Source organism: Scardinius erythrophthalmus (assembly GCF_964197995.2).
Source record: "Scardinius erythrophthalmus genome assembly, chromosome: 3".
NCBI lineage: Eukaryota > Metazoa > Chordata > Actinopteri > Cypriniformes > Leuciscidae > Scardinius > Scardinius erythrophthalmus.
Genome location: NC_138223.1, coordinates 2951052 through 2965745, shown reverse-complemented (window position 1 = coordinate 2965745; position 14694 = coordinate 2951052). Strand labels below are relative to the sequence as shown.

General features: G+C 38.3%; 1 protein-coding gene across 1 annotated transcript in view; it reads right to left on the bottom strand.

The window, feature by feature from the left end:
• ptgfrnb (prostaglandin F2 receptor inhibitor b) overlaps nt 1–9333 on the bottom strand; it is a 47383-nt gene extending 38050 nt beyond the window's left edge. The window contains exons 1-3 of the mRNA XM_081360653.1: nt 9112–9333; nt 5523–5888; nt 803–1210 (exon numbers count right to left, since the gene is read on the bottom strand). Of these exons, the coding sequence (XP_081216779.1) occupies nt 803–1210; nt 5523–5888; nt 9112–9154 (817 nt within the window). The 5' untranslated portion in view covers nt 9155–9333. The remainder of the gene's footprint in view (nt 1–802; nt 1211–5522; nt 5889–9111) is intronic.
• Nucleotides 9334–14694: the final 5361 nt, after the last annotated feature.

The window sequence follows — 14694 nt, the reverse complement described above, 5'->3', positions numbered from 1 at the left end:
CATGGCCAAAGTTTTTTAAAAATATTTTGGACGAATAACGGAGAATTTCTGTGCCGAAAATCTTACTTCCGGGTTGGTACAAGTTTCGGCTGTTTTTTTTTTGACCGTGGATCTAATGACGTAGACCAGAGTGGAACTCCTTATATGAGCATTTCTCCCGGAAAAGCGCGACCGCGCACCTCAACAGGAAATCATCGGCAGCGCTGCATAGTGTCTCCAAAGTGTTTTTGGTGAGGGAAAGCTTACCAAAGAACCCAGCGTTAGGAACAGTGGATGCAGAAACGAGTTGTGTAGACTGTTTGTTCCCTGCATTTCGACGATGAATGTTTTATAAACAAAGCCCAGATCGACGGATTCTCTCTATGGCTCTGGCTTCGCCCACACGGCCCGCCTCCAGACGCTCGTTTTTTTCCGGAAAGACTCGGTACAGCCTATTTTCTCTTATAAATATAATAAAACTAAAGACTTTTTGGAGATATGAAGGATGCAATACTACTCTATAGGTACTCAAGATTAACAGGAGATTGAGTGAAAATGAGCATTTCACCCCCCCTTTAAGCTAATTAAAAATATAAATGAATACAATAATAGTATATAAATAAAAGTAAAATATGAAATATAAAAAAAATAGATGCATTTTGTCTCAAGTGTTTGTCTTAAAAAAAGAGAAATGTAAATAAACATAATTATGTGTTGCATCATTTTTTACAAATATTTCAACTGAATTAATTCCATTGCGTTGTGGCTTCACTGTGTTGTGCTCCAGCCTATTTTTATCGTGTTGCACCAGAAATGAACTAACCTGTGGGGGTGACAGTCACTTCCCCCATTTCCATCGTCTTCTCCTGAATCCTGTTCCAGATTCCCTGCTCTCTCGTCCACAGTCCGGCTGTGCACACGTACATCCCTCCATCCTCCGGCATCGCTCCGGAAAGCACGAGACTGTGCGAGACCCCGTTTCCCATTTCTAGACGCATCCCGCCATCAGTGTAGCGTCCCCTGAACCCGTCGCCAACCGTCACACCCAAATCTGGACCAAAGGTCAGCAGGTCCTCTAGTACAGACGTGCCCTTCAGGACCGACCAGGTTAAAGACAGGTAAATTCCTTCGATGAAGCTGCGGGAGACGTTGCACATGAGTCTAATGGATCCGCCCTCGGGAACCACAGGGTTTGGGGTGTCGGGAGCCGCAATAAGACTGTTGGGAACAACTGAAATAGAAAAATAAAGGGTGCATCAGTGTGCCTTTCCTATTTTTAATTTGACATGAAACAAAGTTTCAAAACATTAAAAGCTGTTAAAGTTTTAAATGCAAAAACAATGCAGGTAAATTCTAAGGCAAATGCAACCAGTAATTATAACTGGTTTGAACGACACATTGTTTGTTTTAACACTCCTTATGATCAATGAATTACAGTAATTATACAGCAGGAAATGTCATTGCGCACGTCATCAATCCATTGGACAAAGCTTATATACAGACACACATATAAATGAAACAAAACACAAAAAAGATACAATGTTAGTCTGACAATAAATCCATCTTTGTGTCTGCCAGGTCTAACCACATGAACATCATTCATCACCAGTGACAGAACCAGATCGACAAGTTTAACCAATCGTGTGGAAACAGATGTGATAAAGGTTCTGCAGGAAAACAAGTTAACTCTCTCGGCACAATGCTTTACTGGCTATATCACAATTAAATATGAATTGTTGGCCCTAAACCTCCCGCTTAGAAAGGAAGAGACGAGCATGTAAAATGATAAAAAATAAATGGAATCTATAATTATGACTGTAGGCTATAAATCTAGTTTACTTGTTTAGTAAATGGACTAAACCCACTAGTCTCATATTACAGTCTCATGTTTCAAAACTGTATGTATTTTCTTCCATTGTAAGTGCGTAAATAGACGGACAGAGGGAAGGACGAACATATGGATGGATGGATAGAAAGTTGGACAGATGGCTAGATAGATGGATAGATAGATGGATAGATAGACGGATGAATGATGGATGGATGGATGGATGGATGGATGGATGGATGGATGGATAGAAAGTTGGACAGATAGCTAGATAGATGGATATATAGATGGATGAATAACGGACGGATGGATGGATGGATGGATGGATGGATGGATGGATGGATGGATATATAGATGGATGAATGATGGATGGATGGATGGATGGATGGATGGATGGATCGGTGGATAGAAAGTTAGACAGATAGCTAGATAGATGGAGGGATGAATGATGGATAGATGATAGATGGATAGATGGATGGATGGATGGATGGATGGATGGATGGAAAGTTGGACAGAAAGTTGGACAGATGGCTAGATAGATGGATATATAGATGGATGAATGATGGATGAATAATGGATGGATGGATGGATGGATGGATGGATGGATGGATGGATGGATGGATGGATGGATGGATGGATGGATGGATGGATGGATGGATGGATGGATGGATGGATGGATAGAAAGTTGGACTGATGGCTAGATAGACTGGTGGATGATGGACGGATGGACCGACGGATTGATAGATGACAGACAGACAGATAGACAGATAAATGGATGGATGGTTGGACAGATGGCAGATAGATGGATAGATGAACAGATGAATGGATAGACAGATAGACGGATGGATGAACGGATAGGCAGATTATAAATAACTAGCCTAAGATGCTGTACTGGTCTTGTCTGGAAAGTGAACTGTAATTAATATGATTTTTGTTGATCTTTCCTCTTTACACACTGAGGGACGAGTCGTAATTATTTTCAGTGCTAACCAACAGCATTCAGAACAACAGTTAACCGATGAGTTTATCAGTGCGGATCCCACTGATCTGAGATCTGCCAGAACTCTACACCTGCTACAGTGAGTGTGTAGCGGACAGGAGGGAACACAGCACCTGACGGTGGGAAGTTAGTGTGATCCTAGTGTTCATCAGGAACACTGCTTATCTATTCCCGCTGAGAGAGAAAACATGAAGACAAACCCGACAGACCTCAGAACTGCGGTAACAAGGAGTGGTTTCATGAAGTCAACATCATTAGAAAGACCGGTTACACTTTATTTCAAGGTGTCATTGTTACAGTGTACTTATATATTTAAGCACTGAGTAATATTAAGCAACTACATGTACTTACTATAGGGTTAGGGGAGGATTAGGATTTGGTTGAGGGTTAGTTGCATGTAATTATGCATACTTTACTGTTATTACTATGGTAAGTACATGTAACTTATGTAACAAGGACACTGTAAAATAAAGTGTTACCGACAGACCTTTAGCAGATCAGCAAACAAAAGAGTTAATGTTCGTTTGAGTTCATATTGCAATCTCTGACTTTTGATTGCAATCTGAGCCCAGTTTGAGATGCTGTTGAGATTACTGGACTCTTTCTGAGAGGAAGCAAAAATCTCCATTTGCATTTAATCCCATTGCTGTCAGGAGAAACAATTAAGATGTTTTACATGTCCTGTGGGTTCTTACGCAAATCTGCTGTGATTACACTAATTTTCAAGACGTTCAGTCTGTGCTCATGAACTAAAGATAATGATAATATCATTAACACAGTGAATTTTGCATAATGAACGCTGTTGGCATTCAGAGAGACTTGCTAGTCCACAGATAAAAAATAATTACGTTTCCACAGCAAAAATCGTTTTGAACACATCAAACAAAAGCCGTTAGCAATTAACGCATTGCACAACTTTTTTTTTAATGATCTTTTAAATGTGTGTTTGTATTAAAAACTTTACTTTTGTATGAAATCTTTTATGCACATGCATTATGCATTTGTACGCAATGTATTATGTCGGATGAATTTAACTCTTTAAAACAGCATGATACATAATCACTTGCAGCTGGACATCTGCTTCATATTGATATTAAACAATATTATTGACTTGCATAAAACTATTTAATTTAGACAGGCTTTTAGCAAATCAGCATAAAATCTTGAGATATTTTGAAGTAATATTTCACAATATTAATGTTTTCACATTAATAAATAAATGCAGCCTTGGTGAGCACAAGATAAATCTTTTAAAAACATTTTAAAAAATCCAAATTACTCTAAAATTTTGATCAGAGAAACGTAAATGAACATAATTAAGTCTTGAAGAAAGAATCAACCCAAGGTGGGATGGATGGATGGATGGATGGATGGATGGATGGATGGATGGATGGATGGATGGATGGATGGATGGATGGATGGATGGATGGATGGATGGGTGGATGGATGGATGGGTGGATGGATGGGTGGATGGATGGGTGGATGGATGGGTGGATGGGTGGATGGGTGGGTGGATGGATGGATGGGTGGATGGATGGGTGGATGGGTGGATGGATGGAAAGACAGTTGGCTAGATAGACAGATAGATAGACGGATGGATGGATGGGTGGATGGGTGGATGGATGGATGGATGGATGGGTGGATGGATGGAAAGACAGTTGGCTAGATAGACAGATAGATAGACGGATGGATGGATGGGTGGATGGATGGGTGGATGGATGGATGGGTGGATGGATGGATGGGTGGATGGATGGGTGGATTGGTGGATGGATGGAAAGATAGTTGGCTAGATAGACAGATAGATAGACGGATGGATGGATGGATGGATGGATGGATGGATGGATGGATGGATGGATGGATGGATGGATGGGTGGATGGATGGAAAGACAGTTGGCTAGATAGACAGATAGATAGACGGATGGATGGATGGGTGGATGGATGGGTGGATGGATGGATGGGTGGATGGGTGGATGGGTGGATGGATGGATGGATGGATGGATGGATGGATGGATGGATGGGTGAATGGGTGGATGGATGGATGGGTGGATGGGTGGATGGATGGATGGATGGGTGGATGGATGGGTGGATGGGTGGATGGATGGATGGATGGATGGATGGGTGGATGGATGGGTGGATGGATGGGTGGATGGATGGAAAGACAGTTGGCTAGATAGACAGATAGATAGACGGATGGATGGATGGATGGATGGATGGATGGATGGATGGGTGGATGGGTGGATGGATGGGTGGATGGATGGGTGGATGGATGGATGGATGGGTGGATGGATGGATGGATGGATGGAAAGACAGTTGGCTAGATAGACGGATGGATGGATGGATGGATGGATGGATGGATGGATGGATGGATGGATGGATGGATGGATGGATGGATGGATGGATGGACGGACGGATGGATGGATGGATGGACGGATGGATGGATAGACAAATGGACGGATGATAATATCATTAACCCAGTGAATTTTGCATAATGAACGCTGTTGGCATTCTGAACGACTTGCTAGTCCACAGACACAAATAATTACTTTCCACTGCAAAAATGAGTTTGAACACATCAAACAAAAGCCATTAGCAATTAATGCATTGCACAACTTTGTGACACTAATGACACTGCATAACCTTTTCTGTTCATGCATTATGCATTTGCATGCAATGTTGGTGCCAGATGAGTTTTATTTAAAACAGTTTATACATTCTCACCTTGCAGCTGGACATCTGCATTATAGTTTCCACTAATAATGGAGTCAGTGCTGGGAGTACTGCAGTGGTAGGTGGCGCTGTCACTAACTCGAGCCTCTTCAATCCTCAGTTCCACTGCGTTGTCCACTAGTCGTGACACACTAATGTCGCCGCTCTTTATGCGGTCCTGAATAGAGCGATCTGAGAATTTTTCGTCAAACGTTGAGATCACTTTGATGGATTCTGTCCCTCGCATTACCGTCCACTCGAAATCCTGATACTTTGGGCCCTCGTAGTCCGAAACATTACAGCGAATAGACAACGGCTGGCCCTCGACCCGGAGCAAAGGGCCCCTAGACACCGTCACCGACCTGCAGTGGCATAAACCTTTAAAACACAAACACAACAGAGCTTTATTGATTGCTCTTAATATCATATTAAATTTCAATTATGTCAAATGGTGTTGGTAGAGCATTTAATGTGTGAAACAGAACAATCAACCTCAGTCAACCTTTTATTGTGATTTATTATGGTTTTATCCATAGTGTAAAAGTGTTAACCCGTAGTTGTTTCCTTAAAGAGCCGTTTCTACTTGACTGAACCCATTCCACTTGGTATAAAGTAATGTATTTAGGTGATTTTGGCTAGAATAAAGCCAGTTCATTCAGAAAGGCTTTTAGCAGATCAGAATACAATCTTGTAATATTTTGTAATAATAGTTTACAATATTACTGTTTTTACTGTATTTTTGATCAAATAAACTTCTTTCAAAAAACTTAATTCATCAAAACTTTTGACCGGAGAACATAAGTGAGTCTTACAGTAAGAATCAAACCCTTTTATTGTAATTTATTATGATTTTATCCACACTGTAAAATGGTAACCTGCAATTGTTTACTAAAAGAGCTATTTCTACACGACTGAACCCATAACACCTTGTTTTGTAGGTAAATTATTTAAATTAGACAGGCTTTTGGCAGATCAGCATAAAATCTTGAGATATTTTGAAGTAATATTTCACAATATTCATGTTTTCACATTAATAAATAAATGCAGCCTTTGGGAGCACAAGATACATCTTTTAAAAACATTTTTAAAAATCCAAATTATTCTAAACTTTCAGAGAAACGTAAATTAACATAATTAAGTCTTAAAGAAAGAATTAACCCAAGGTGGGATGGATGGATGGATGGATGGATGGATGGATGGATGGATGGATGGATGGATGGATGGAAAGACAGTTGGCTAGATAGACAGATAGATAGACAAATAGATGGATGGATGGATGGATGGATGGATGGATGGACAGACAGATAGACATACGAACAGACAGATAGATAGATAGATAGATAGATAGATTAAAGAGCTATTTTTACGTGTTTTAACCCATACAACTTTTTTTGGTATAAATTAATACATTTAGGCGATTTAGGTGATATTAAAAAATACCTCTTTTTTAAAAAAAAACAAGATTTTTAAAAAGATTTTTAAAAGATTAAAAAAAAACAGTTAATTTAAATGTTATCCTTTTTAAGATACAATTTTTTTCAGTGCACGTGTAACTGAGGAAGCATCACTAATTGGCTAATCTGATAACCTGATTTCTGAGTTTCACAAGCATACAATAGTTTGGCATATGGCACTTTACAATGGGATTATGAGGATTATCTTCAAAGCACATGATGGCACTTTCATAAAAGACCCCAAATGCAAATGAATCGCTATGCTAATGATAACTCTGTCTCTCTCACCCCACTAGACTTGCAAATGACACCAAACGAAAAAAGACTATCCTAAAATATTCCTTTCTTACAGGAAAGCTCCTGAAACACAGGCTGACATGCTGAAGGAACCTTCTGGGCAACTTCAAAACTCGGGAAGACACAGGAGAAATGTGTTTGTAAAACCTTGTTATTTTCACCATATACTCATTTATTTTCTTTTGTGCGTATTAAAAGTCCATTGAGATTTCTGTCAGCATGGGGAAATAACAAATTCTTAATGTTCAGCTTTGAAGTCGATAGAGCAGTGTTTATGAGACTGCTCTATATTATAAATGAATACAGAACAGCAAGAAAATAGAGGAGAGGTGAGATATATATATATATATATATATATATATATATAGAGAGAGAGAGAGAGAGAGAGTTCAGATGCAAAAGCCTCTAAGTGCCATCTGAAATTTCCTTCTAGAATGATAATTTTTATCAAGCTTGTATGTTTATGTTCACTTATTTCACATTACTGGCAATGCAAAGTGTCATTAAAGTGATTTTACTGAACTAAATCTTAAACTGGTCAGAAATCAAGACATACATTTCTATAATAAGAGGTTTATTTAGGTCTCATGTAACATACAATGCAACAGAAGTAGACAGTTTCGCCCTTCTTTTCTCTTTGGCTTGATCTGAGTAAAGAATGAACTGTCCTTCAAGGGTTCCTTGCAGTATTTTTCAGTTCAACAAAGAATCTGTTTTCATAAACAGCCAGTTTTGGCTGCGCAGCGTTCATGATTTGCTTTATGCTCTTTGAAGATTAAAACATTTTTGGTGTTTCATGACAGGTTCTTCAGATCAGTGTTTTGGATTCTGGCTTCTTTAAACCCCCTGTATATTGAATGTTTTCTACAGAATTAGAGAATAAACAGTAATTTGCAGAACTTACAATGATTTTACCAATTACATGAAACCTTTTCGATTCAACTTAGAAACCTTAAAGTATCAGGTTACATGCCATTCATGTCACATAAAACTCAGTTGCCAACTTTCATTTTGTCATCACATGGCATGGCATGTTAATTATAAATGATAATTATTTCATATTTTGCAAATCTTACATTTTTATAGACTACTATTTTTGACCATGTTAAAAAATACATCATAAATCAATACAATTTTATAATAATGACAATACGAGCATTAGTCATTTTATATGCAAATGCTACACTTTGTATTAAGTAAGATACTATAAACTTTGAATGTTTGACCACACAATTAAACAAAACAAAATCAAGGCAGAACAGTTCAATAATGATGCCCATTCAATATTCAAATCTACTATCAATATGCATACGCTATAGGCTACTACTTCCTTTGAGGTATTTACTATGACATTTGACCATGTTAATCTAATAATACTAAGAAATCAAGGCAGGATATAATATATATATTCTATAATATTTGGCAGATTTAATTAGATCTCATTTAATATGCAAACATATAAATATGCCTATACTATATTTCCATTGAAAGTAGGCTCCTATACATTTTGACCATGTAAATCTAATAATAGTAAGAAATCAAAGCAAAGAAAAAAAAAATTATAATGATTGATAGATGTTGAATTAGCCTAGATCTCATTTTGTGCAAAGCAGCAATTTTTAACGTTGTAAAAAGTGAAATCTACCCAATTTGACCCTTATAATCACTAAGCTGTAATCAGGTTCATATTAAATCATAGCTCATTTACACGTCGCCACGAGAAGCACATTTCAGTCACCTTTAGAGAAAACACTTTGACTGTTTCTGACTATTTGCCTAGACAGGAACGCTGTTACTCGTGTTAATAAGACAGGCTGAGGGATTGTCTTCTGTTCCCGAAGGAAACTCACCGACAGCGGCGAACAGCAGGATCAGCGCGCGCGTGTTTCCCATGTCCACCGCTTACTCCCGATATGAGCTGAAGACGGACTGAAGGACAGACAGACACACAGGTTCACACACACACATACACCTGTGATCCGGAGAGAGAGAGAGAGACCCTCGCTGGGATGACGTCAGGATCGCAGTTTGAGAGCGAACGTGAGATGACTGACGCGCGCGTGCGCGCCCGTGATTGATTCACGCTCGTGGAGGTTTAACGACCGAATGACGGAAGTGAAGCGGGATTCCCTACGTCTCTCTCTCTCTCTCTCTCTCTCTCTCTCTCTCTCTCTCTCTCTCTCTCTCTCTGGGATAGATAGATAGATAGATAGATAGATAGATAGATAGATAGATAGATAGATAGATAGATAGATAGATAGATAGATAGATAGATAGATAGATAGATAGATAGATAGATAGATAGATAGATAGATAGATAGACAGACACAGACAGACAGACAGACAGACAGACAGACAGAGATAGATAGATAGATAGATAGATAGATAGATAGATAGATCGATAGATAGATAGATAGATAGATAGATAGATAGATAGATAGATAGATAGATAGATAGATAGATAGATAGATAGATTATTCAGTATTATTGCAATTTAGTATTATATAAGTTTCCGTTCCATTCTGCAATCACAACTGTAATCTGTTTAGTAGAAAAATGACTTTGAGTCAAAATTGAGTTATCATTCTCTCAGCACAGCAAATTAGAGGCGTATAAGCCTACTATGCCATCTAGTGTTGAGAAACCTTATAGTAGACACTTCCTATATGTGACTTTCAGTACCCTTGAGGAACAACCTTCAGAATAACCTGGAGTACACCGACTCACTTCATGTTTACAGTTCACTTCTTGCTGGACTCAAACCAGCAGCATTCTGGCTGTCGGCTCTGAGCCATTGAGCCAACCCTAACCCTAACCCTAACCCACTGGTTCATTCAGTGTATATATGAGCATTGTTTATTACACTGCAATCTTGAGTTTGTGGTGCATCTTTATTAGCAAGAGTCAGTTAATGTGCCGCTATCAGGGTAAAGGTGTGGTTTCATTTTGGAGAAAAAGAGAGAACTGAGAATAAAATGTTAATCGATTCTGTTAGTTTCCTTCTGCTTCTAACATCAGATGGAGACTGCTGCATTATGGTCAAGAATGACGCATAACATCCTGATTGTAAGGCAAGAGACAGTCTTTAAAAGATTAAAGCCCTTTACAGACATTGTCTCTAAGCATTTCTCCAAAAAAAGTGTTTAAAGTCCCCCTGGAGTCAAAAATTGTATTCCTTAAAACTCATCTTTGTTCACAAAAATATCATATTTAATTTTTTTTCCTTGAAAATAAATTTCTTCATGCCTTAAAATATCTTGAATGTAACTCTACTACACCCTTGCCTCATTTAGTATACATGGTTCTATGATTATGCAAATGAGCCCCGCCTCCACTCACTCACACCAGCTCAGAGATCCACTCCCTTTTATTTAGAATACATACAAATGTCATTTAAATCTTTTAGTTTGTCAAGAGATTTAAAGCACCGTTTCTGAAGAGTGCGCATGTGCGAACGTGCCCTACTACGCAAGAACGAGCCTATGATTGAATCTGGAAATAAAGCAAAAATGAGAAATAGTCCATGCCCGTAAATGTATAGCAAAACATCCAGCACTAATTTGATCTCAAAGAGATTCATCAAAAGAAGTTATTACTGCACCACCTGCATGACATCATTAACCAATGTGGTTGAACAACCACTTGCAACAATACGGTTTCAGGAAACAGTCGTGACTAGCTTGTTGATTTCTTCTACGATGCATCATACTATAGTAAGGCGGGTGCCAGTAAGTCTGGGCTACCCTGCGAGAAAGCAAAAGGCTCTCCTGAGAACTCTTTCTTGCATATGTAACAGCAACATCCGAGACGCAGCACACAGTGCAACTCACACCTCACTTCTATAGTCTCACCATCTCTCCTCCTCACCTTAAACTCACTGAAAACCTATGCAATGTTAAATGTGTGCAATAAGTAATTATACATGTTTGGTATAATTTGAAATATCTCAATGCGACTGGTACAAAGGTCTCATTCCCAAAGAAGTAAAACAAAAGGTAATAAAGAGATAACTCACACACAGAGGAGGGCGTGTCTTCCAGGCAAATGGTATTCAGCTCCCAAAAGCTGTAAACTCTGAATGCAAACTCCCATTGTTAGCAAATGTTTCCATGTGAATGAAGTTTCTATAAATGCAACAAGAGGCTCAGGGCGATTTGTAGCTCAAATTAGCCTGTGATGTGGAGTGTATGCGAAACACTCAGCTTCATGTATTTTATAATGTCAGGTTCGCATCTTCTCCCTTTATTCCAGAGCATTTGATGTATTGTATTGATTATCTTTGAACTGATTATGAAACTGGCATGATACATTTACCTGACATAATAAATTGTTACATTTGATTTATTCCGACTGACTCTGAAATTGTTTTCCCAAGCAGATTAAACGGATTCGTATGTTACCGCAAGTTTTGCGTCAGATTAGTGACGACTAATATTTGGCACTAATTCAAGTGTACATGGTTTGCAAAGACAAGAAGTGAATTTCCGTTTAGGGCAGTAAACGTGCTCCTTGACCAACCTAAATCTGGGTGTCTTTCCATTTAATGTTACTTTAGATAAGTGTGCGTGGGAAACCACGGCATGGCCAATCCAAAGCTTTTATAAGAGAAGTAAAGTTGGTTGACTTATCTGTAGTGGCTATACCTCTAATGAAGTAATCGCTACGTCAAATTCAAGTGTATGCAATTCCATGGGGCTATACCAAAGTATCTTTGATTGTGTAAGCGTGAATGCAACCAATCTCAGGTATATAGCCAATTACCGCTGTTTGGTGACAAAAACTGATGAGATTAGGAATGTGAGACCCGTTTTAAGTGTGAGGACATCTGAGCGACATCGCTTCCTAATATGAACGGGTAAAATATAAGTAAAGAGTTGAAAAGAATAATCAAATGTGCTGCTAAACTATTATAAGATTTACCAATAACCAATTGACAATCTAACCTAAATTTGAGGTCGTTATAGAGTCAGATAAAACCTTAAATGGAATTCAATTACTTTGCCGTGCGGAAAGAGAGTAACACGAAGAGACCTTCACCCGTTCTATTGGATGCCGCCTTTGGACCGACCCAGACGGGCGTACAATGGTAGTGAAGCAGCGAGTTATGTCGTTGTTCGAGAAACGCACTCCTGATTGGTTCCAAGGTAGTTTGTGACGTCAGAAACACCAGCGATTGCAAAGCGTGAGACTGTCTTTGCTTCACTGCAGTTTTAAGGAGAAAATACTCAGCAATGGTGATGACTTATGAATTTACACATGGTTTGTCTTAAAGCATATTAAACACACCACATAGACATATAAACAACATGAAAAGCTTTATTTTTACTACAGGGGGACTTGCACTTTTCCTCTTTAATAACGTTTAGTTGCATGCACACAGTGAAGCATGCAGCCCATATGCACAACTTAACCGTGACGCATACATCATCCTTCAATAACTGTCCCCAGCAGTTTCGTATTTGTGTTTCTGGTGTATCTAAAGTTATTTTAGCCACTTCCTATGTGGACAACCTAAAACAGGAAACACCTACATATAGAAAATAATTAAACCTACGCCACAGTCTTGTCAGTTCCAAAAGCAAAAACAAATAAATAAGTGTTTGCTTTTTATTGTTATGATGTCAGTTTCACATATTCTCCTGAAAAAAAAAAGGTCACACATAACGTGCTTTGTGACTTCCTTTGAGGCGTTCAAATCTCACGCAGATGAGATTAAAGCGTTTCTAATTTCCATGATGACAAATTTCTGACCAACACCAAGTTTAGCATGCACTTCTCTATTTATAATAACCGTGGAAAAAAGATCTCATGATGGTGATGAATAATTGGAAAAATTGCCACGATGTGCATCAACAATCTTTCTGGCTTCACTAGTCTAAATTCTGTGAAACAGAAGTATGTTTTATTTATTTATTTATTTATTTATCATCCCTTCGATTTTAATCCATTCAGTCCTTTCAGACATTTTTACGTAGACAATATTCAAAACTTTTCTTTTTTCTTCATTGTGTAAAAGCATCACTTATTAACCTCAAATTTCATTATTACTTTTAGCTTAATGTATTTATTAATAACTTGCTTTCTTTGCACGACTGAAAAAGTTGAAAGAGTCAATATTTTCTAATATTTATTAATTTTAGAATTAATATAGAAAATTCTAATATTTATCTGACATTTTCACTCAGACTGGCATTTTACTTACGTTTGAATCTTAGGCCAAATTTGCCACAATACAATAGGATGCTGCTGTCGTTTGCAAGCTATTTTTATTAAGTGCAAAAAGAACAAAAAAAATCTCAGTTTACCACATGACTGGCTCACAAGAATAAACTTTTTCTCATGCATTATTTATTTTTTACCATTTTAGAACAAGCTATGGAGCAATATTCACTGTGTGTCTGGGATTAATAATCTCATGTAGGGAAACAAGTTGATGTTTTGACTCTTAAGTGCAGTCTTCATCTTTAGAGGCCATCATCTCCCACGCACAGGAAAACAGCAAACAATAGCAGAAAAGCTGACATTGCTGTGGGTGAAATGAGATGCAGTTAACCACATCCCTGAGGCCTTCAGTGCTGGTAGATGTGTAGATTTTAAGTGTGAAAACGTCACCACAGTGCACAAGAACCAAAATGAGTTTTGCATACAAAAGCATAGCCTACTTTGCATTTGCACCATGATTCGGTGCAATTGTCAGCATTGTCAAAACCAATTTCTGTTGTGTCTTTGTATTTTCAGAAGACCGTAAAGGAGAAATAATGCAAAAGACAGAACTGAAAACTTTTCAATAATTTAATTTAAACTATTTAAAATCATAAGAATTGCTTTGTAAAAACTCAAATAGCCTATATAAATGCATGTAAAATGTAATAAATGCACCGACCAGCTCATAGACCAACTATACACTTTAGCAAGTTTTACCCCCATAGAATGATATACATAACGATAAGGGAAAACATCAGGTTAATTGTATGTACATAAGGATGATTCCCCCCAGAGTTAGATAAGTCCATACATACCCTTCTCATCTCCGTGCGTGCCGTAACTCTGTCTAATGCACCCACCTCTAGCCTAGCTTAGCACAAAGACTGGAGGTAAACAGCTCCAGCTACCATACTGCTCCCAATAAGTGACAAAATAACGCCAACATTTTCATATTTACATGTTGTGATTTGTATAGTCACAGCGTGTACAAAAAAAAAATGGTCACATGAGCCACAGCCATCTTTAACCATATAAATACTGGGAACTATATTCTCAGAAGGCGAAGCACTGCTACTTGGGCGGAGTAGCAGTTAGATTTATTGGGATTAGTATGCTAGCTGGAGCCGTTTACCTCCAGTCTTTGTGCTAAGCTAGGCTAGCGGTGGGTGCGTCAGACAGAGTTACGGCACGCATGGAGATGAGAAGGGTGTGTCTGGACTTATCTAACT